Here is a 21,375-nt window from a genome sequence, read left to right as displayed (position 1 = left end):
ATGGAGCTGCAGCTACCATGGGAATGTTTGATATCTCCATTAATCTGTGAACAGTCAAAGCCCTTGTGTCACTTTATGAGGTAAACATGGCTGCAGATGGAAGAAAGGTGAAGCTTATAAAGTCCTGACAGGGAGCTAGATGACAAGAAGATAGTGGGTTTCTGTGAAAGGTTCTGTTTAGCTGCTCTTTGTTAGTAAAAATTCTGTCCATGTCAGCCTTTACTGCTACCTTTCAGGGCGCCATGTATAGTACAGGCGGAGAATACTATGAGAAATCACTACCTTCTCCAAATTCTTAAACAAACAGGAAACACATAACTTGCTCTGGTGGTACATTTCCAGTGCCTTAAACTGCTCACTTGCACAGAATTTGCTGTATTAAAAAAGAAAAAAAAAAGTCATCTCAAGCCTTCTGAAAACCAAAGCCTTCCCCGGTTTCTATATGGGTGATTTAAGATCGTATGGGCCAGCAGCTGTGCAATCTTTAAAATCTTTCAATTTCAAAAGGAGCACCAGAAATCAGGTTTGGCTCTGCTTCTCTCATATATGCCCAGAGACAAACTGGCTAAATGTGTTATGTCCCTGTGGGAATCTGGAGGTGGGAAGGTGCACTGATGACTGAGCTGATAAAGTAATGAGACATGACAAAGGGGGTTTAACAAGAAACAGGTGGCATATTGAGGTTGGTGACAATTAAGAGATTAATTGACCAACTGTGATTATTTTATTAACAGAAGATGACATTGGCGAACATTGCGGTAGAGTGGGAGGATATGGAAATGAGAAAGGTAAGTGCCCAATTAAAGAAAGGAGCAAAATCAAACCCAAAATATATATCAAATGACAAATCATAACCAAAACATTGTTTGTTTGTTTTTATTTCTGTGAAATAATAAAACATATTGACGTGATAGTACAAGACTGAATTGCTAACTTAAACATGCATGACCATATTTTGCATTTGCTTTGACCCCAACAGTTCTTGAGGGGGACACATCTGTCTCTTTGCCAGGTTAAAGGTTTACTATGCACACAAACTGCTGTCTTTCTTTTCTTGTTGGTGAGAAAAGCTGCCCACTGTGTCTGGAAACAGAACTGATGAGATTGGTTAGTAGCAAGCATATCGTCTCATTTTATGGAGGTGAGGCCATCACTCTTTGTAAAACTGAGGAAAGCCGTATCCACCAGCAAATCAGTTTTTGTCTGTCGACTGTGAAAGGCTATAGAACAGTTAGCCAAAATGCATGCTACCAGGATCCTGAAACTGGAGTACTCAAAATTTAATTTGCTGTCTGTGTTTACATCTGTGCTGGATTTTAAATACAATGTTCTGGTCATTTCCAGTCTGGTCATTTCCAAGTACTGTGAACTCTGTTTTAAACACATTTTATTGCATTCCCAGAAACAAGAGGTAACCTATTACTGAACAAGTTATGACAAGCCAACTGCATTTTTCAGCCTTGAGCATTTGCAATCATGGTAGATGTGGTTTGTAGTGGTAGGTGTGTGGGTTTTATAAATAAATATAATTAATCGTAGTTTTACTTTAAACTAATCCGCTGTTTTTGTTTTGTAGAATCAGAAGTCGCCCTTTTACAAACTGCTAGATGTTGTTTGAGGATGACTGTAGACTGTGGCTAATGGAATGAAAAAATAGCAAAACTGCATTGTATGTAATTGATTCTTCTTTTGATTATAGACACACGGTCACCAAAAATCAGCCTTTTTAATAAAACAAACAGATGTTCTTAATGGTTTCTCCTGACATTTACTCAGAGAAACTACTTCATAACTTCATAACTTAAGAAGATCATATTAACTAAACTGACATATTATTTAAATTGAGGAATAATGTTAATATGCACACACTAACACTCCTGTGCAGCAAATTAGAGATAATTATAGCCTCTTGCTTTTTTAGGAGTATGTTTTCTTCTTCAATTACACAGATACTGTGAGTTTCTGTCTTGCAAAGTGTCAAATACCACAGAATTACTGCATCAGAATATCATCAGTGTGCTATTGTGAGGTAATGTGTGATTCCCACCTCTAGTGGATACTGACAATAATCCAGCAAATAAAATTTTCCCTCAATTACTTTAATTTACTAAAGTACATAACCCGAGCTCATCTGCTTTTCATGTTGAAGTGTTCTTAGGCAGTGAACACTCAAAAATGTCTCCAATGTGTGTCAAGCTGAATGACACTGTATGCATGCAATAAAACAGGGCTTTCTGGAAGGATGACGGTGGCTTGCTTTGAATGGCGGCTATAACTAGAGGAGCATTAAACAACATGCAATCCATTTACCATTTAGTTAGTTATTAGTTCCCAAATCAAGGTGTGATAAGGCGTGATAACAACTTAATTTTACACCGAATTTTAAACAGTTTCACACAGAAATTTCTCATCCGTGGGATAATAAAGGTTTATTCTATTCTATTCTATTCTATTCTATTCTATTCTATTCTATTCTATTCTATAAGCTCCCTAGAGTGAGTACAAACTTCCTTACCAAAGGTTTACATATTATTTCCTCTTTGACCTCTAACCACTCTCAGTTAATGTTTAGATTCTGTGGAGGTGTGGGGAAGCAAAAGAGCTTGCTTCTTTGTTTATCTTTATTTCACTATAAAACAACTTGTATATTTAATTACTAATTAAACATATAAAGGCATTAAGTGCTTTTGGCTTGAGAAGCTGGGAAATGCTGTCTGAAAACCTCTGACCTAATTGTCTATAAAAATGGCTCCACCACAAAAGCCTGCGTTGGTACTGCTTTTGTTCATGCATCGGTATTCACAGTCTAAAAATGTAGCTAATACCACCAGCCACAGGAACTAAGCAAGAGCGTGAGAGACCCCACTACTATGGACATAAATATAAATTTTTATGCCTAGTTCCCTTAAAGTGTAACCCTTTCCCAGGCAGGGTAGTCATGTCCCTTTGTTTTCATCTTGTAAAAACAGTTTTCTGGATCACTCTTAGTCTGCCCCCTCACCCTAGACTACTCTGTCTTAGAAGACCCTACGATGGGCAAATTGTTCCTGACAATAAAGGAGACAGTTGATGTGGTTCCGGCATTTGACCAAGATGCTGGAAACATGTGGGAACTGCTAGGATGTCTCCTGGGTGAGGTGTTTTGGGCATGTCCTACCAGGAGAAGGCTCCATGGCAGACTCATATCTCTCAGCTGGCTTGGGGACCCTACTATGTTCCCCCAGTATGAACTCAGGAAGGTGGCCAGAGAGAGGGAGCTGTGGGCTTCTCTGCTTAAATTCTTGCTACCCTGACCCAAACGCAGATGGATGTATTATTATTGTGTACTTGTGTTGAAGGACTGTATTGAATAATCGGCCCAGCAGCATGAGAATAAGCTCCAAACGGACTTTACTTATATACAAACTGCAGTGTGAGACATTTAGTGACAATACATTTTGTTTAAGTGAAAATCATTATTCTCATGTTACTTTTACTCCAACTGTAACACTTTAACTAATGGAATATTTGTAAGAAGTCTTTTCAGAGAGACAAAGAGTTTTTGGAAAGAATCCACCTCTGTGTGGGCACTAACTGTGTTACTGTTATAAAGAATAAAAGTGTTCAGATGGTAAGACTCAAACATAAAGCAGCTAGATTTGGATTAGAACAAATTAAAAGTTATAGCATTAGTCAAGTTGCTTTTCATTCTTACTCTCGTGATGGATCAGAAATAATAAAAAAAAATGTATGGTGTTCAGAAATTAAGGATGTCAACATCTGAACAGTGACTGAAAATTCAAACCTGTAGGTTACTAGTGATCTGCTCAAGACTCTCGACTTACAGTACAACTACCAGGTATAAACCTAAAAGAGATTTGGCATGTCATTTCGTGCACAGTGAAATTCCTGCACTGGAAATAACAAGTCCAGAAGCATTCAGAATAAATAAATAGATCGCACAGCAAACATAAGAATATATCTATATCTATATAGATGTGTGTGTGTGTGTGTTAGTTTTTTAAAAATCCCCTTTATGCCAATGGCCCTTGCAGTGTGCGCTTCACCCATCAGAGGGCGCATCCTAACGCTTAGTTTAAAAATACTCCCTGAAACCCAAATTCTTTTAAGAGTAGAGCTGCTAAAGCAAACTACCCGACTTTTAACTTTACGTGTCTTAATCAGCACATAGGGGCAAGTTCAAACTCTTGGACCAATACCGAGCCTGAAGCCTGGTCTCCTTTCAAATTTGAGCAGCTACGATCGGCAGCTGGGATCTCTAAACATCTCTGTCCGAGAGGGAAACACGGAGAGGGAGACGTGAGAGCAAGGACGTGAGCGGAAGGGAGGCAAAAATCAGAGAAAAGCTAAGCTGGACACACTGATAACGCTGTTTTTGGGCGTGCGTAAAGGCGCGAAGCGAAGTTGCATTTACAGGATACATGTAAACACAGATTCCCCCCTTTTTTTGTTTCCCAGACTGGACATGTTTCCGCTGCTGGAGAGCGACGTTTAGACTGTTGTGAAAAGAGATTGAACCAAGGGTTGTAGAGAGTCTGGTCTGTTATCCCTTTCTCTTTATCTTTCGCTTTTGTGACTGAGTGGAAGTCCTTGTTTTTGACGCTTAGAGTACTGAGGAAACGATAAATGCAAATGCGATTGGTGACTCCGTGCTTTTATTCATCGTCTACAGAGACTTGAAAAGCCGCTTTTCCCACATTGCACAGCAGCCCGTGGTGTTTGGTTCACTGAAATGTGAAACACTAGTGAAGTCGATACATGACAAACTGCTGCATCCAGGTGGTTTGTTTGTCTCTGCTGTAAACCTTTTACGCCTTTTGGATTGTATGTGTTGAGTAAGAAACTTTTTAAGAATGAAGAGGAGAAAATTCACGTAGCACGTCTCCGTTTTCTGCTTACATCGTCGCTGTGTGCCGAAGTGGATCCCTGTTGTTATTTTAGTCATTTTCGAGCCTTCACGTTGAGGAGACAGGGGAGCTGACATGCGCCTGGACATGGGGATATAGTGCGCTGACCTACTGCGAATAATACAAAGTTGTGAAATTGCCTGATTTGCGTACACAGTGAATGATCAAGACACCCGGAGCCGGTGGGAAATCAACCATAGTGCCTGCTCGTGCGCCGTGAAACAACGCTTTTCTGCTCGCACTGAGCCAGTTCGAGAACTAGGTTATTTTGCGAGGAGAGACTTCGGAGCAAGATATGGAGGAGTGGAGACAATGTGGACGGTGGTTGATAGACTGCAAGGTCCTGCCCCCGAACCACCGGGTTGTGTGGCCCTCCTCGGCCGTCTTCGACTTGGCACAGGCCCTGCGTGATGGGGTGTTGTTGTGCCAGATGTTGCACAATCTCTCCCCGGGATCAGTGGACCTGAAGGAGATCAATTTCAGACCCCAGATGTCACAGGTGAGTCCGCCTCGGTATACATTTTACACGACCAAATGATGGCTTTGATTTACACCCCCCCCGGGCAAACTTTTATATGCACTACGCTGCTACACATCCACACCCTGGGATTCCCTGGGTAGACACTGCCCACTGAGATGTTCCATGATTTGCCTTGATTGTTTGGAAAGCTTTTTTTGTACCACATTTCTCTGCCTGGATTTCCCCAGCTGATCTAGAGATTTTAACCAGAAACCTTCCTGTCACAACAAGCCCATTCCTTGGCTCAGTAAAAAAAAAAAAATTCTATCAGTGTATCTGTGATAATACAGCAGTTAAACACATACTGTGGGGGGCTCTATGTGTTAAAACATGCAAGGTTCCTTTAGTTTTTCCTAGGTGGAGAAAAGAATGCAATTATGCCCACCAACACCTTATTCTGGAAGTGTCACACCTGCATCCATGTGCTGATATAGCCCTCAAGGTTGATGATGAGCTGTTCTGCTGGTGCAGCTGTTCCAGGAGCACTTAAAAGTGAATTCAGTTCATTTCATTTTTTTTTCCCCACAAAAGGTTAAATATTTATCTACCCAGTATTTTATTTCTGGTCATGCAAGTATCAGCCCCCTGAAATTGACATGCAGTTGGCAGCTAGAGCATCTTCACATTCACTTCCAAGGGTGCTAATTGAGTGTTATCTAGACAGTCTAACTCTGTGTGGAGGTGAGCAAAGATAATAAGCTTCTTATGGAAGAGAAAATCGAGGACACCAAATAAAGTAAAAGCTATGGAACGTTAGAGTGATGCTCTTCCATGCTTGATGATTTAGTATACACCATTTATCTGGCGGTAGCAGTTTTAAAAGGATGCTGAACTATTTGCTTTTAAATTTTTACCTGTCTCAAGTTGAAGGGAAACGGCAAACTGGAAGCGACTCAAAGAGAAGTATCCCTGTGTGTATGTAATTAAACTCAAACGAAACCCAAGACTTCATGGCAATGAGATTAGAGGTTTTGAACTGTAGCTATTGCATGCCTCTGCTTCTGTAAAGCTCCCTCTGCACTTCAGCTCATTCATGTTTCCAAAGCCAATAAGAGGAAGTGTCGGGTGCCACAGGAAGTTTACATGACCACAGTGGTGGAGTAGAAGTGCTCTGTGGCAAACATGTCTATTGACTTTTATTCACCCTGATGTCTGCACTGAAATACCACACAGCCTCCGCTGCACATGGTGAAGAAGTCTTGGCACTGGCACTGTGACATATTTCAATTATTCTTATTGTCATACCTGCGGGCTTTAATAGCTGTGTTAGGAAGCGATTCCTCACTGACAGCAAATTTGTCTGATATGCTTGGCACACCTTCTGTGACCTCTTTCTGTCATAATAATGTGTGAATGTGTGTGTGGGTCTACTGTCTGTCTGTCTGCTTTTTTTGCTCTGTCTGTGTTGGGTGCCGTTTTCTAGTAAACACTCCTTTCTTTGTCCTTGATTAATTCAGGAAAAGATAAATTGGTTAGCCAGATCGACGAGGAATTCATTTGCAAGTGTGGAAGATATTTCAAACGGAGCAAAAATGCCACTTCTGTCTGTGTTTCCCGCTTATCAAATGGGATCATTTGTAACTGTTGAACAAAAAAAGAATGTCATGTAAGATTCTGCGCCTTGTGGTGGACATTTTAAGCTATTTGTCTTCCATTTCAGACAATAAACACTTAACAGAAGAAAGAATTACATATTAATCAATGAAAGTAAATGCTAGTGGCATCGCTATCCGTCCCCCTCTATTTGCCTGGTAACCAACAGCGGCCTTAACTTATCACCTCCAGAAGCTACTGGGTTCAGTGATTACAAGGGCGAGAGAGAGAGACTTGGATGGCATGCTTTGATCCGCCCACTAATCCCGAGCTCCCAGTACCACTGAGTGAATCTGCAGTGAGGGTGGAAGTGGTGTCCTCGGTGACAAATTGGGTTAAACAAAATCCTGGCAGCAGAACAGTAGTATGTGATTTATGATAAGGAAAAGGTCAAAGCTCACGTGCTTTAAAACCGAGAACACACAGTTAGCGGCTTAACCAAATGAAGAGGAGATGAAGCAGAGCAATTATATTGTTTGCTCGGTACAAAATTTCTCTTGTATCCAGTGGATAAACTTACACGGTGATTGATCGGTTTGAAATTGAGTTTTGGCTGTGAATATAACTAGTTTCTAACATTTAGTTATGACGTCCTCAACACATGGTAGTAGGTGTAGAGTCGATGCATCGTAATGGTGGTTTATGGCGAAAGAAGAACATAAAGACACAAAGTATGTGTTTCTCCTTTTTCTATTGACCCATTACTTCTACTGCTAACAGAGCCTAATCACAATAATGCTTTTCAAGTTTGGCATTGATCCCAGTTTGTGGTCTTGGTGCTTTTGTGCATTCTGCAGACCTCAAAGAGAATTCCTGGTAGAAACACATATTTTTTTCTCAAAACACGGCATGTCCACAGTTAATGAATTTGCAATTGAAATTCCACTCAGTGTGCTTTTCTACCTTGTATGTTATGACTTGATGATGCTTTCATGGTCTTAAGATGAACATTTTGACATTTCCTGAACGTGTGTTTCATTTGACCCACTCGTACAGTGCTCTGCAAAAGTCTTGAGCCACCCCTCATGTCTTACATATTTTGCTAGTAAAATGGGAAACAGGTGCAGTGATGTGTTGAAACCTGTGAAGTATATAAGGCAAAAACAGAGACCTGTTGCCACTGATTTTATTTTATTATTCCAGTAAAGAAATTGGCTTACTTCAGGCTTTTTTTTCCCTGCTTCCCTTTTTAAAGACTAGTTTCTTGACATCGATTCTTCCATTGAAACCGTTTCTGATGATGAACACTGGATCAATCAAAGGGGCAGATGTATTTCTCAGGTCCTGTGTCTTTGATGGATTTTGTTTTCAGTTTCTTAAGGCAGTAACTTTCAGACCTTATCTGCTGTAGATACTTGATCTTTTATCCTCTTCATCTTTTGCCTAGGTTCCTCAATTTTTGTTTAAGGCCACACTGCACGCTAAGATGTGCCAGGTTTTCAGCGAATAGCTCTTGGGGAGTCACCTTATTGGTGCAAAAATGACATCAAACCCATTATCTTTGGCATTTTTCATAAATTCAACTAAAGAAGTGGGAACAAATGATGTGTTTTTGCAACAGGTTGCTAATAGCAAAATACCAAAGATAAAATTTCACATTGTGTTTTTTGTTTTTTTGCTAGCTTGTAGGCACAACACTGTTTCACCCCTTGTGTTACGTACCTTTTTATGTTTATTTTATTCATTCATCATTCAGCGACTGAGTGGCTTAACAAACAAAAACACATTCCTATGAAAATAGTTAGGTACAAAGGCTGGGCTGAAAATGGATGAAAAAGCAGCCAATGTTCGAGGATAAACTTTAAAAGACCTTCAGAAATCCTGGAGCGCTATTGCTCAAGACAGCTATAAAATTAGAAGAAAGTCTGAGTCCTTGGAAGCAAAATATAAAGAAAGACGGGGTGGCTCAAGAGTTTTTCACAGTAAGGCACATGGGATGCCAGCTCATGGCTGTGTGTCAGACAGTAGCCACTGGTTTCTAGATTGCGCTTCCGCAAATTCCATCTTTTGCTCTTGACAGAGCGGTGTATGTAAGCCTGGATCCTTTGAGCATGCTGAAATGGCACCGGTTGATACTACTTTAACTGCAAACCAGAAAGCTTTCAGTATTTCGTCTGTTTTTATACAGCGGAAAATTCAATATCTGCTTTTTTTGTATTGGTAATGAACAAAACAATATGAGGGCCTTGCCAGCTTTCATCTTCAACTCACAGATCTACGAATTCTGTGTAATTCTTAATTATATATTCTGGTAATAGGCAACAGGATGAGCTTTACAACTTAAACATTATAGATAACTTAAAAAAACCTCTCAGTAATAAAATCACTTGCTATATTGCTGTATATTTTTGATGGTGTTCACAATAAGCTGGCAAAAACTGGACAAAGGCCTCTTTTCTCCCAGCCTACTGTTTTGCTAAAACAAAAACGGAGCACTTGTGATAACTTAATTGCTAACATATAGGACCAACTACACACTGCGAAACTAATTTGTCACTGTCCATTTTGATTCCTAGTGTACGTCGTTAAACATCATGGCACTAACCTCATTAATATTTCTGTTATCAGATTTGTAATTATAGAGTTACATACCAAAAGAGAGCATGACCAAAGGGGATTTAACATTGTTTGATTTTCTCTTTCTTCCCCTTTGTGGACAGGAGAGGAGGTGGAGTAGTTCTTGAAAGGAAGCTGTGAAACTGACCTTCATGTATGTGGTCAAATGAATTCCTAATTGTGTTTTTCAGCATTTGTTTGCCTTTACCTCAAGGTTGTAAACGGGTGGCTAATGAGCGCTGGTGTCTGTAGATGCTTCAGAGCTCAAAGTGTACTTATTCAGAATCCAATGCCTCAGGCGGTGTCTGAAAGACGAGACTGAGCCTTTTGAGTGTTCTGCAGTTCTCTCTTCACTTCTTATTTTCTTTTGTTTTGTGTTAGTTGTGAATGCCTATGGGATGAGCAGGTGGATATATAGTGTGTGTGTGTGTGTGTGTGTGTGTGTGTGTGTGTGTTTGCTGTGCTTTTGTTTCCTTGTGTGACCGTGCACTTGTTTATTATGTTTGTAAGTATGTTACAGTACCTGTGTTCAGACTCAATCAGTATTGAAGCTGGGGAGCCTGCAGAGCTGCACTGAAGTTTCTCAGTACTCCGCAGGGCTCCAGATCCCACACAGAGCCTGCTGCTTCCACTCAACATAATTGAGGTTCTTCCTCTTTGTCCAACTCCCACCAGAAATATTGGCTGCTGATGGAAAGTAACCGGATCAGATCTGAATTCTTTTTTAAAAATTCTGCCATTCCTGCAAACCTGGATTTCCATGACATTGGTGTTATGCATCATTCATCCGGTTCTAAAAATCACACTATAGAAAATTGACTGAAATGTTTTTGCTGCTAGGATTAGAAATAACTACAAATAATAAAGACACAGCGATAACAGCTGATGTGGACAACGTGTTAGTTGCCTGGCATTTATTTGAAGTTGTTTTTCTTGCCACTTGACAAACTGTATTTTCATTCACCTTGTAGGTCCTCTTTTGTCTCTACCAGCTCTTTGGAAAGTATGTGGCTAGCTTTGTGAACTTTCTTCAGTAGCTGTATGCTGTCTTTTTCTAGATGCTGTTTGATGCTAACTAGGTAGACTCGGGGTAAACAACAAGAGGTTTGTGGTATAAAGACATCCTTTTATTTTTTTTTTTTAGGGGCTCACAGACTGAAGCCGGCCAGTGAAATTTCACACAAATAAGAGGATTCAAAGCCACCTTTCATTGAGAAAAAACAGCTTCTATGCTGTGTTAAACAGTTATTTTCTGCACACAGGACTTTGCAGTCAGATCTTCAGCTTCAGACAAGATGGGTTTTTTTTCTTGTTTTCTTTCCTGTAACCAGGAAGTGGTGCACTTTAGATTAAGTATCTCTTTTTTAAGTGCTCTGGGCCAAAACAGGGGAAACCATGCGAAATTCACATAAAGCTATCTGAATGAGATCCAAAATATGTAAGCTAATTTGTTGCTTATGTCTATTTTTAAGAGCCTTTCCTTAGTGCTGAAATTTGCACATGTAGCTTAATCTGTAAGACTACAATGGGTACCAAAAAAATGTTTGCTAAAAATATCTGCATTCTTCTGCTTTATACCTGTTTAATGAGGCAGGAAAAGTGGTAAAAGGCTATAGAAGCGGTTGTAGTACATCAGACTAGGGTGTTGTTATTGTGGTACTTCCTGTGCAATTCTGTTTGTTGCTTATCTTTTTCTTCATTCATTTTTGCATCCGTCATTCTTTTTCTGTGCTCCTTCTCTGTGACATGGCAAAACCTGGACAGCTGCATTGAAATCCCTAATCAAATCCTGCTTCATTTTGTCTTCATCAGTCATGTGATTACAGTATACATTCATTGTTCACTGTAGGTCAAACTTACAAGACTTATTGCCCTGTTTCCGATCTGCGTGGTTAAAAATGAGATCAACGGGAGTGTATGAACCAAACAGCATGTTAAATGTCAGTGCACTTTCTACTCTGAAATCTCTGTTTATGGCCAGAGTGGGTAGGGGGGTAGTAACCACTGTAGACACCTACCCACCCACCCTTTTCTCCCTCTGGAGTAATTTAATCTCAGTGTTAGGTCTACTGTTGACCCCATGACCTCAGCGCTCGCCGGATGCAGGTAATACTGCTAATGGAACTCATTAGGGATATGTCTTGGGTTGAACAGCTGAGACTGTGCCGCTGGAAGCTAATGGGATTGACAAGGAGAGAATGGGTCTGGGCCAGTGTATTCTAACCTTTGTGTAAGGTAATCTTACTCCTGAGGTCACAAAAATCCCCTCAAAATTTTAACGTCTGTGTGGGTTGAGCGCTGACATTTGCAGGACTGACCTATAAATAGTATTTGTTTTTTTATTTATTTCCTGGAGGGACTGGAAGTGGCTTAGTCTCAACCTGTCACAAAACTAGATACAGATTCCAGTGTACTTGTTGTTTTAGTTAAAAAAAAGAAGTTACAATATCTAGTTATCTGATAAGAATGACACAGACACAGTGGTAGCTAACGTCCCAACTTAAACCAGCCCAAATTGGTGCCACACTGACAAGCTGTAAAGCATTTTACTAACAGTTGTTGCTTCTCTTTGATATACGTTAACCTGACTTGTTTTGGTTTTTTTTCCTTTGACTGTCAGGTAATCTTGTGCTGCAGCTGCAGGATATAAAAACAAAACAAAGAAAATAATTACAGTCATTCTTGTTTTTAATTATGTGAACAGATTACCTAAGGGTCACAGAATAGTATTGCTGGCTGAGTAATCATCCTTCGAGTTATCAAGACTATCACTCCCACAAATATTTCATTAACACTGAAACATTTAAGCCAGTTGTCTACATTTGTTCAGAACAGTGTTGTCTATGGGTCATTTTTTTCCCTTGCCAGTGCCTGTAGTGTCAGAGATAATGTGAATGAAAGATTTGATAAAGGAGTCATTGTGTGAGGAGCTTAACAAATGTGGGCATTTTATCAACCTGAAGTCAGATTAAGAATGGAATCAGTTATAGGACGTTTTTCTTCGTTTGCAAGTGTAATTCTTCTTCATATATGTGGCGGTTGAACTCGTGTGGTCACGACCATGTTGTTTTAGTAATATTGCACCACCTGTGGTTTAACAACGGTGATATTAGAACTATAGAAATGTTGTTTAAAACTATGACAATACTTCTGAAAGTATTATATATTTCAGGCAATATAGCAGAGTGGACAGCAATACAACGGTACATTTGTGCATGCTAGGATTATCCCTCATTCTCAGCAAAAGAAGTTTTTATTGTTGAGTATTTCCCTGGGCTGCTGTTCTGTAAAGCAGGCATTCACTTGGAAACAGAAGCAACAAATTTAAAAACAAATGGAGACCATTTAAAATTTTGCTTCAGCCCAGCTGTTCCTTTTCAAGTTGGGACAATTTCTTCTGAGCTAGCAAAGATGTATTGCCTTAAAGTTAATCCATGCGTCAGCTGTACAAACAAAAGCAACTGAATATTACTAATGGCCCAAAAGGGATTCTTACAGGGCTGACTTAAACAATGCGTGACATTTAGCAAATGAATGGAGCAACTGAGGTACAAGAAAATAGTTTACTTTGAAACTACAACCCTTGTCGCTCGTTTTAGGTGCTGTTGTTATGATTGAGTGAATACAAAGGTCAGTGTTTAGTGGATTTACAAATAACGAAAGTATCTGAAAATGGTCAGGTACAAAGATTGGATTGATTTAAGTGAAATAGCAGCCAGTGTGCAGAGACAAACTTTGGAAAACCTCCAGAAAGCCTGGAGAACTATTGATCAAGACCAGTTAAAAAATGCAAGAAAGACTGGCTTCTTGGAGGCAGAATATGAAGCAATGAGAGGTGACTCAAGACATTTGCACAGTACTGGACACAGATGGAAAAAAAACTCAATTATGTTTTTTTTCTTTGTGAGATTCTTTATTATTTTTCTGAAACATAGCTTAAAGCTAAAGGAACAGTCATACAAAAGGAACACATAAGGTGAGCTTTTCTTCACAGTCATTAATTGGATAACATCTCACTGTATGTTATAGACACTCATAAATAAATTATTATGAGGCAGTAAAAGCATACAACTTGCAGTGCTGCGTGAGAAATGATGCATAGCAGCATAGGAGAGCCATAAATAGGAAAACGGTTAAGTACTTACATTATTCAGCAGATGAATAAATGCCATAGTAGTTGAAGTCAATATTCATTAGGTGCAAATGAATGGTCACATGTATACACATTGTAAGTGTATGGGCCTACTGCTTATGCAGTTGCTGCTTGGCACATCTGCAAGTAGTGTGTTTAACTGAAATCACAGCTATAATAGAATGTGGTAATGAAGCCACTTACAGAACAATACAAACATTTAAAAGTCACTCCAGGGAATAAACTGACATTAAAATATTTAAATCTAGAGTTAAGTATGGCTTAACCATAAATAAATATTATCCATCCATCTATCCATCTTTTTCTGTCGCTTATCTGTGTTTGGGTCTACCTATTCCAGCTCATCTAGGGCTGGCTTTCCAAGCCATCGAAGAGATAATCTTTCCAGCATGTCCTAGGTTTGCCTCATTGCCTCCTCCCAGCAGGACATGCCCAAAACACCTCACCCAGGAGGTGTCTAAGAGGCACCCTAGTCATGTCTTCATACCACCTGTCTCCTTTTGAAGTGGAGGAGTAGTGGTTTTACTCTGAGTTCCTTCTGAATGGCCATGCTACTCACCCTATCGCTAAGGGAGAGCCTAGCCATCGTAGCCATCATTGTATATGTGATCTCTTTCTTCCAGTAACTACCTAGAGGTTGTGCCCTTGGTAGAAAGGGTAGGAACATAGGTCCATAGGTAAATTGACAGCTTGGGGTTTATGCTGAGCTCCCTCTTTACAACAACAGATTACACCAATTTGTTTGTCAGTCTTGCAATCCACTCTCCCCTCACTCGCTCACTTTTGAGTAATGCCACCAAACTCTTAAATTCCACTGCCTGGAGCAGCACTCTGGCAGGCTGTTCCTCTCAATCACACCCTTCCAGGTCAGTCGGTCATTGCCTATGTGAATGTTAAAGACCCCCAGTAGGGAAACAGAGTAGGGCCACCAGAGTCCGCAGGTGGAACCTCAACACCTTATCCCAGTGACTCCAAGAAGGCTGTGCACTCTGAACTGTCATTGAGTGTAAATGCGCTCTGAAGTTGTTGGGAGGGGTCCTCTCATTCATTGGGGAAAACCCTGAAATACAGGCACCAAACTGAGGGGGGATTACAAATATACCCAATCCTGCCCACTGCTTTTCACCTGGGGAACTCCAAAGTGGAACACAGGCCAGTCTTTGTATAGCAAACTGGTACCAGAACTCCCAAGACACCAAACCCCTAAAGCTCATCCTGTGGTTGGTGGGGACACAGAAGAGCAGACCCTGTGACTAGTAACCCAGGATGGGACCTGGTATACCTGATCTGGCAGGGTAAATTGGTCACTTGATCTTTAGGTTATCATAGGGATCACTCTCCATCTAGCTCTTCACCAGTGGTCCAATTACCCTAGGAAGACCCTACCAGGGGCAAATTACCCTCCACAACAAAGCTCCTGGAATAACTGCAACACTTAAACCACTGCACCACAATACGGTGGGACTTCACAAAGATGAAATACTGCACATGATTCGGTATTATTCGGTACTATGTAATTATAGTTATAAATTCAATTAAGAATTTTGTTCTATAGAGTCCAGTTTTAGTCCTTCACTGATACACAGCATTACCCCTTCCCCCGAACTATAAGGGCTGAAATGGTATGCATCCAAATGCAAACTGTGAGCACTCAGCTTTTTTGAATGCGGGCAATGTGTGTGTGACAATTCAAGTGGAAAGGCTGCTGCAGAAATATCAGGGGCTGCGTATTTGATTTCAAAGTCCTAAAATCACCAGAATAGGTGTGTTATAGGGATGTGACCATGTGTTAATCTCGCAGCTCAGTTTGATTGATCACACGACTAACAAACAGGCAAATGAAGTGTTGTGGGTGGATAGGAAATGGGAGGATTTTTATTTCAATTCTATATTAGCATCTCATGGTTGTTTAATATGCTTCAGCATAGGGCTATAAAAGGGTTATCTTTTTACATAGCCAGAGAAAACCGGTAATGCAGAGGTCTGCTTTTTACAAGTTAGAATTCAGTGCTTTATCGTATCGTGTGATATGGATTGTAATAAATCTTTTTCTTGACTGTTTGAATGTAGTTTCCTTGCCTTTTGATTAGCTCATTTGGGATCCGCATGGAAGGTATGGTAAGAATGGTTTAAACCCACCTTGTTAGCTTGCTGTAGTAGTTGAAACGATACCAAATGCTTCATGATGCAAAGTAATAAACTTTCATAGCACTGCACTGCAATGATATGCTTCACCTCCGACATTTGGTATTCTGTAGTTGCTTGAGCATGAGTCAGCCAGTCTTCTGCTAAGTTTTTTATCATGCACAGTTAAAAACTGCTCCACCTAAACAATGTGGAACAATGATATGCCTCTTTTCCCTTTCTTTTGGGTTCCTCGGGGAATGCTTTTAGTCTGAATTGTGAGTGCAACGTTTATGTGGGGAACTCCGAGTTGACCTAATCTTTGACTGAGTGGGAGAACTCAAGTGATGTCATGTAGAGGCAGATTACCGCAATTCTTGTCAAGAGCATTTCAGTCCCAAGAGTTGAGAGCATTTTTATAACTGACAGTAAAATTACCTTAAATCCTTCTGTCTGAAAGCGAATCCTATGGTGACAGGAATTATTCTGTTGGCATCCTCTCTAATTATCTTACCTAACTAACCTTTAGGGATGCATTTCACTTTGAGAAGCCAGATCCTCCCAGACAACACATTGCCAGTTTTGCCATTCCACTAGAGATGGACAAAGAGATCATGCAGCCTTATGGTCACCGTCTGATTTCCAAAGAGGCTCCATCTGCATGGTGGTTGTTGGGGGTGATTAACACGGGCATGCAGTGGAATGGCGCCTGAATCTTTTCGGAGCCAGCCATGCTCTGCTGGGCGCCATCACTCCACAGAGAAATGAGAAAGAGGAGGCCATAGTTCTGCCTCTGTAGTGGTTAGCCAGATGGCTGAATATCTGAATTTCTCCCCTGGAGTTCTTCTTATGAAACCCGGACACTGAAGATCTTTTTTTTTTTTTTTTTTATCAAGTCTTTAGTTGTTAATCTGGTGGCGTCTGTCTTACCATATGGAAAAGAATGGTAATAAAAACTTGTAATATATGATATTTTACATGTCTCATTATGCTGTATGAGTTTATCACACTGCATACTGAAATATAAGACGCAACATCTCTTTTGTATTGCTTTGTCAGCTGGTGTCATTAGCCTGCTGCATGTTGAGCTGCTGTCAGAGCAGAACCATTGCCAGAAATCTTATCTGAGTTACTGTGAGGTAGACCTGCTCTGTTTCATGCTGGGGATTTTTTCTGAGGACATGCACTGCTTTCCACTTCCTGCTTTGGGCACACATCTCATTACCACCTCACACCATCACTGGGTGGCAGCTAAACAGAGGAGAGGTGTTTAAATGTTGCACTGGCTATGGATTTTTTTCAGGCCTTTGCCACAGAAATCGCCACAAGAAGCGCCAATATCCCATTAGTGATGTGTATTGATCATATCACATAATTAGCTCTGGAACAGGAAGGGCACAAAGGTAGGGTTACAATGTTAGACACGGTCCCATAAAACTTATTGATCTTCTCCACGGCTGAGTCTCTTGTTAATCATGCAAACAAAGTGGAACAGTGTGTTGTGGGCTGTAGAGCGTGGAAGTGATCATTTCCTGTTGCATGGCTTCGTGACTCATAATTTCAGCTTTGCAATTATAATCTCTCAAAAACGCAGTTTTATTTTTATCTATCAGGATCAGCTGAACATACAGTTTTTCTGTTAGGGTTGTGCTTGATTGATTAGTGAATTGATTTGCTTTTTAATTAAGTGCTTAGTCCCTTATGTATCACTTTTATGTTAGTACTCATAAGCCTGAAGTAGGGCTGCACGATTAATCGTTAGAAAATCGCGATCTCGATTCATACTTATGTGCGATCTCATTTCCAAATGACAACGATTTAAAAAAAAAAAAAAAAAAAAAAAAAAGACGACGATTGTATCGCATTTTGATCCGGGACGTAATCTGCATTAAAACAAGCGCTCACTCTTCCTGCTCAACAAATGACAAGGGCGGAGCCTTATACCACGTGATACAGAATCTGTGCCGCGTGATGCTCAAATTGGCAGGAAAAAACAACGGAGAACACGTCAGGGATGACGAGGAAGTGACAGGAGAAAATCCGTCCCGGTCAACCACCCAAACATCAATAACGGAGACCTTATACAGCGCTTCCCTATACACGTCGAACTCCTGCAGGCACAAAGAAATTACGGAGGCTGTTACTTATCACCTGACCAAAGATATGGCTCCCATCAACACTGTGCAAAACGAGGGATTTAGGAAAATGATCAACACCCTAGACTAGGGGTCGGCAACCTGTCTTAGTCCTTCTACTGCTCCGCGTGGTTTGGAGAAATAAATAATTTTTTGTAAGTAATTAGCTAAAGTCTATTTTATTTATGTTAGTTCTTTTTTAACTTGTAGTTCTAAATTGGAAGATTATTGTGATATTGAAATATAAATATAAAATCATTTCTATTAGTTTTTGATCGTTTTTGAGCGGCACTGCAGTCCACGCCCCGCCACAGATATTAACCAGGTAAAATACATACTTAGGCAGAATTTTGCAAAGTTCAAAATGTGTTAATTACATAAATAAAATGTAATTTTCTCTGTAGCACTTCATGCATTTAAGCAACACACCTTAGTTGTTCACACAAAGCATAAAGGTAAAAAAAAACAATATATACAGTGTTATGTTCATTTTAGATGTCAAAAAGTATTTGCGGCTCCCAGAGTTGTCTTTTGCGTGGAAATTGCGTCCAAATGGCTCTTTGGGTGTAAAAGGTTGCTGACCCCTGCCCTCGACAAACGCTACACAGTGCCCTCCCGCAACTATTTTTCTATTGTTGCACTACCTGCTTGATACACGCAGTATCAAGCAACGGTAGAGACGGAATTTCAAGCAGTACAACATTTTGCGGCAACGACAAAATGTGAGGCATTTATTGTTTTTATGTTTATTTATTGTTTTTATGTTCAGTTTCAACTGTTACGAAGTTGATGTGCAGTTAATAAGTGCAATAAATATTTATATTGGAAAAGAAAATCGTGAGAGAATCGTGATCTCAATTCTAAGCAAAAAAATCGTGATTCTCATTTTATGCAAAATCGTGCAGCCCTAGCCTGAAGTATAAAATGCCCCTCCCATTTTCTTTATACAATAATGAAGATTCATTTTTTGTATATATGAAGTCGTACTCACAAAGTATTTGCAGTTTTCTTGATTAAAATAAGGAATAACCATGATATTACATATTATCTTTTTGTCCTACTAATCAACTGGTCTTTTTAGCACTAATGAACACATCGCCAATTAACTGCACTGTGTGAGCCTGGGCCTGCGGATTAAAATTTGTTATTGGATTTGGTCCAGTTTCCCACACATGAAATTAGTCAGATAGGTGATTACAAGCTTAAAGAGACAAATCTAATAATATCACGCAGGAAGAGAACGCCTCCAGTCTTATGCTCAAGGACAGGCAGTCTTGTCAGAAGGGACTAAAACAGGTTGTGCAGTTGGAGGTTGGACTGTTCAACCACTGGTCAGAGGAAAAGAGAGAGCAAAAGTAAAACATGTCTGTCTTTAGCAGACATTCATTTGTATTCTGGACATTTTAAACCAGCCTTTGGAGACGCTAAAATTCTTCAGTCTTTTTCTTTTTTTCACATTAATGTATCACAACTGGGCTGCTGCCTTGCATACAAATGAAACCGTAATTGTCACATTTAACAAAGGCCAGGAAAACCTGATCCATAGTTTTTGATTTGCCCTGGAAGTTATCTTGCGGGATTTATAGCATTTTCGGAAATGCAGGAAAGATGAGAGAGGCTTTAGGGAGGGGAACTAACACACGAGGCCCAAAGGAGACAGAATACAGTTGGACTGTAAGGTGTTGCGACATTGACATAAATTCCTCAGAGCTGTTTTTTATTACTTGTATTTATATTTAGTCCCCAGTCGCATGTTGTTTTCTTTAATGCAGATAATGCATTTTGTGTCAGACTGACATTTGTGGTGCATTTGTGCAATTCAAACTTCTGCAAAATAAGACTTCTGGGGCTGTGCTTTGGTTATGGTTAGTCATTGCATAACATGATGAAATAATGTTTTATAGTTTCCAGCCTTTTTATTTAATGTCTACTTTTTTGCTTTCTGAAAGTCACACTTCTTTTTGCATTTATCATCACTCTCGCAAGTGTAGCCATACTGTATGGTTTAGCTGGTGAAAAAAGAGACTGATTCTCCTTCTGTCTTTCAAACAAAATCAACTATATCTGTGGCTTTTGCAACACAGACATGTCATCCTATCGTCCTTTGATTGATGATATATCTAAAAAACAATTTCTCATAAGTGCCAGTTGCAAGAAAGGGAGGTGAGCGTCCTCAATCCCATCTAAAGAGGTGAGAGAAAACATTAAAGCTGCCACCAGTTTGGTGTTAGCATAATGAAAGCAGCAGAGTGTGAAGATGGAAGGCTAAACAATTTGGAATTAATGGCGGAAGCTGCTGGGGAAAACAAAGGGACAAGAAATGCAGAGTTAGAGAGAATCAGATTGAGAGGAACCTTTTCAGTGGCTTTCTCTTGTCAAATTGAGCGTATCCATCGCACTGATGTATACTGCTCATCTGGTCAACTTACCCTCCATTAGCAGACAAAGACTTGTGTTAACTACACTGTGGTGGTGCCTTAGTTGTCAGTAGCTTTTCTTAAAAATGTCTTTGTACTAATTTGGTTTTGTACTAAGCAAAACCAAATTCTCAATGTTTGTTTGTGAAATTATCTTTCATTGTAATTATACCTGTAGTCAGTAAGACACTGATTAGTACTGATTCCCTTCTTTCCTTTGTTAACATCTATAAATCAGAAGCCAATGAACTTAACCAGGTTGTTAGCTGAAGTCAGTTATTGATACAGACATTGATTAATACTCTGATATCATCTTATCTTTGGAAATGACACCCAGATCATATTCATATGAACCCTGATTGGATTGGATTGTTTATCATCCATCCACTTATCCAGTTCTCGGTTGTGGAGGATTAAACCAATCAAGCTATCCTGGGCATAAGTTGGAGTACATCCTGAACTTGTTGCCAATCATCACAGGGCTAAAACGGGGAATCAGGGAACCATGGACCATAGTGTTTAAAAGCAATGAACCTTAAATTGTGCTTGTTTTGTGTCTTTTTAAACTAATGTTATAAATACAATTGTTGGCTAACATTAGGTTGAATTTTGCACTGAAGATTACACATCAGTGATTTAAAGGGTTCTTCTGAACTGGAACTTATGTTGTTGTTTATCAGAGTCAATTGTTTGAGGCAATGAGCTTATTTGCACTTGATTATTATGGGTGCCTCCTATGTGTTGTATGTTATTATGGGTTTGGCATTACAGGGTCATCTACCGCTGTGTCCAAAATGTTATTACTCTCTTTGAGCCTCTGTGTTTTGCTGAACACATCCTAGTTAATGCCTCGTCCACTGGTTTTGCCTGCAGGATCCTATTTTAGGAGGCACACATGTTAGATTTGCTCTGGAAGTGTTTTGCAGGTAGAACCACCATGCTTTTAATAATTTATGACAGAAAGGATAAT

The 21,375-nt window shown here is 39.9% G+C and overlaps 1 protein-coding gene across 7 annotated transcripts in view; it reads left to right on the top strand.

Annotated features, from left to right (window-relative positions):
* Positions 1-4,087: 4,087 nt before the first annotated feature.
* Positions 4,088-21,375, top strand: part of vav2 (vav 2 guanine nucleotide exchange factor) — a 188,248-nt gene continuing 170,960 nt past the window's right edge. For 4 of the 7 annotated variants that reach the window (XM_039615025.1, XM_039615023.1, XM_039615024.1 and 1 more), the window contains exon 1: positions 4,089-5,406. In XM_039615025.1, coding sequence (XP_039470959.1) covers positions 5,203-5,406 — 204 coding nt within the window. In that variant the 5' untranslated portion in view covers positions 4,089-5,202. Of the gene's footprint in view, positions 5,407-21,375 lie in introns of all 7 variants that reach the window. The other 3 variants (XM_039615027.1, XM_039615026.1, XM_031739005.2) reach the window with 2 other exon arrangements.

This window comes from Oreochromis aureus, linkage group 7 (genome assembly GCF_013358895.1).
Source record: "Oreochromis aureus strain Israel breed Guangdong linkage group 7, ZZ_aureus, whole genome shotgun sequence".
Lineage (NCBI taxonomy): Eukaryota > Metazoa > Chordata > Actinopteri > Cichliformes > Cichlidae > Oreochromis > Oreochromis aureus.
The sequence above is the reverse complement of the archived record's forward strand: the minus strand, read 5'-3'. Positions and strand labels throughout refer to the sequence as shown.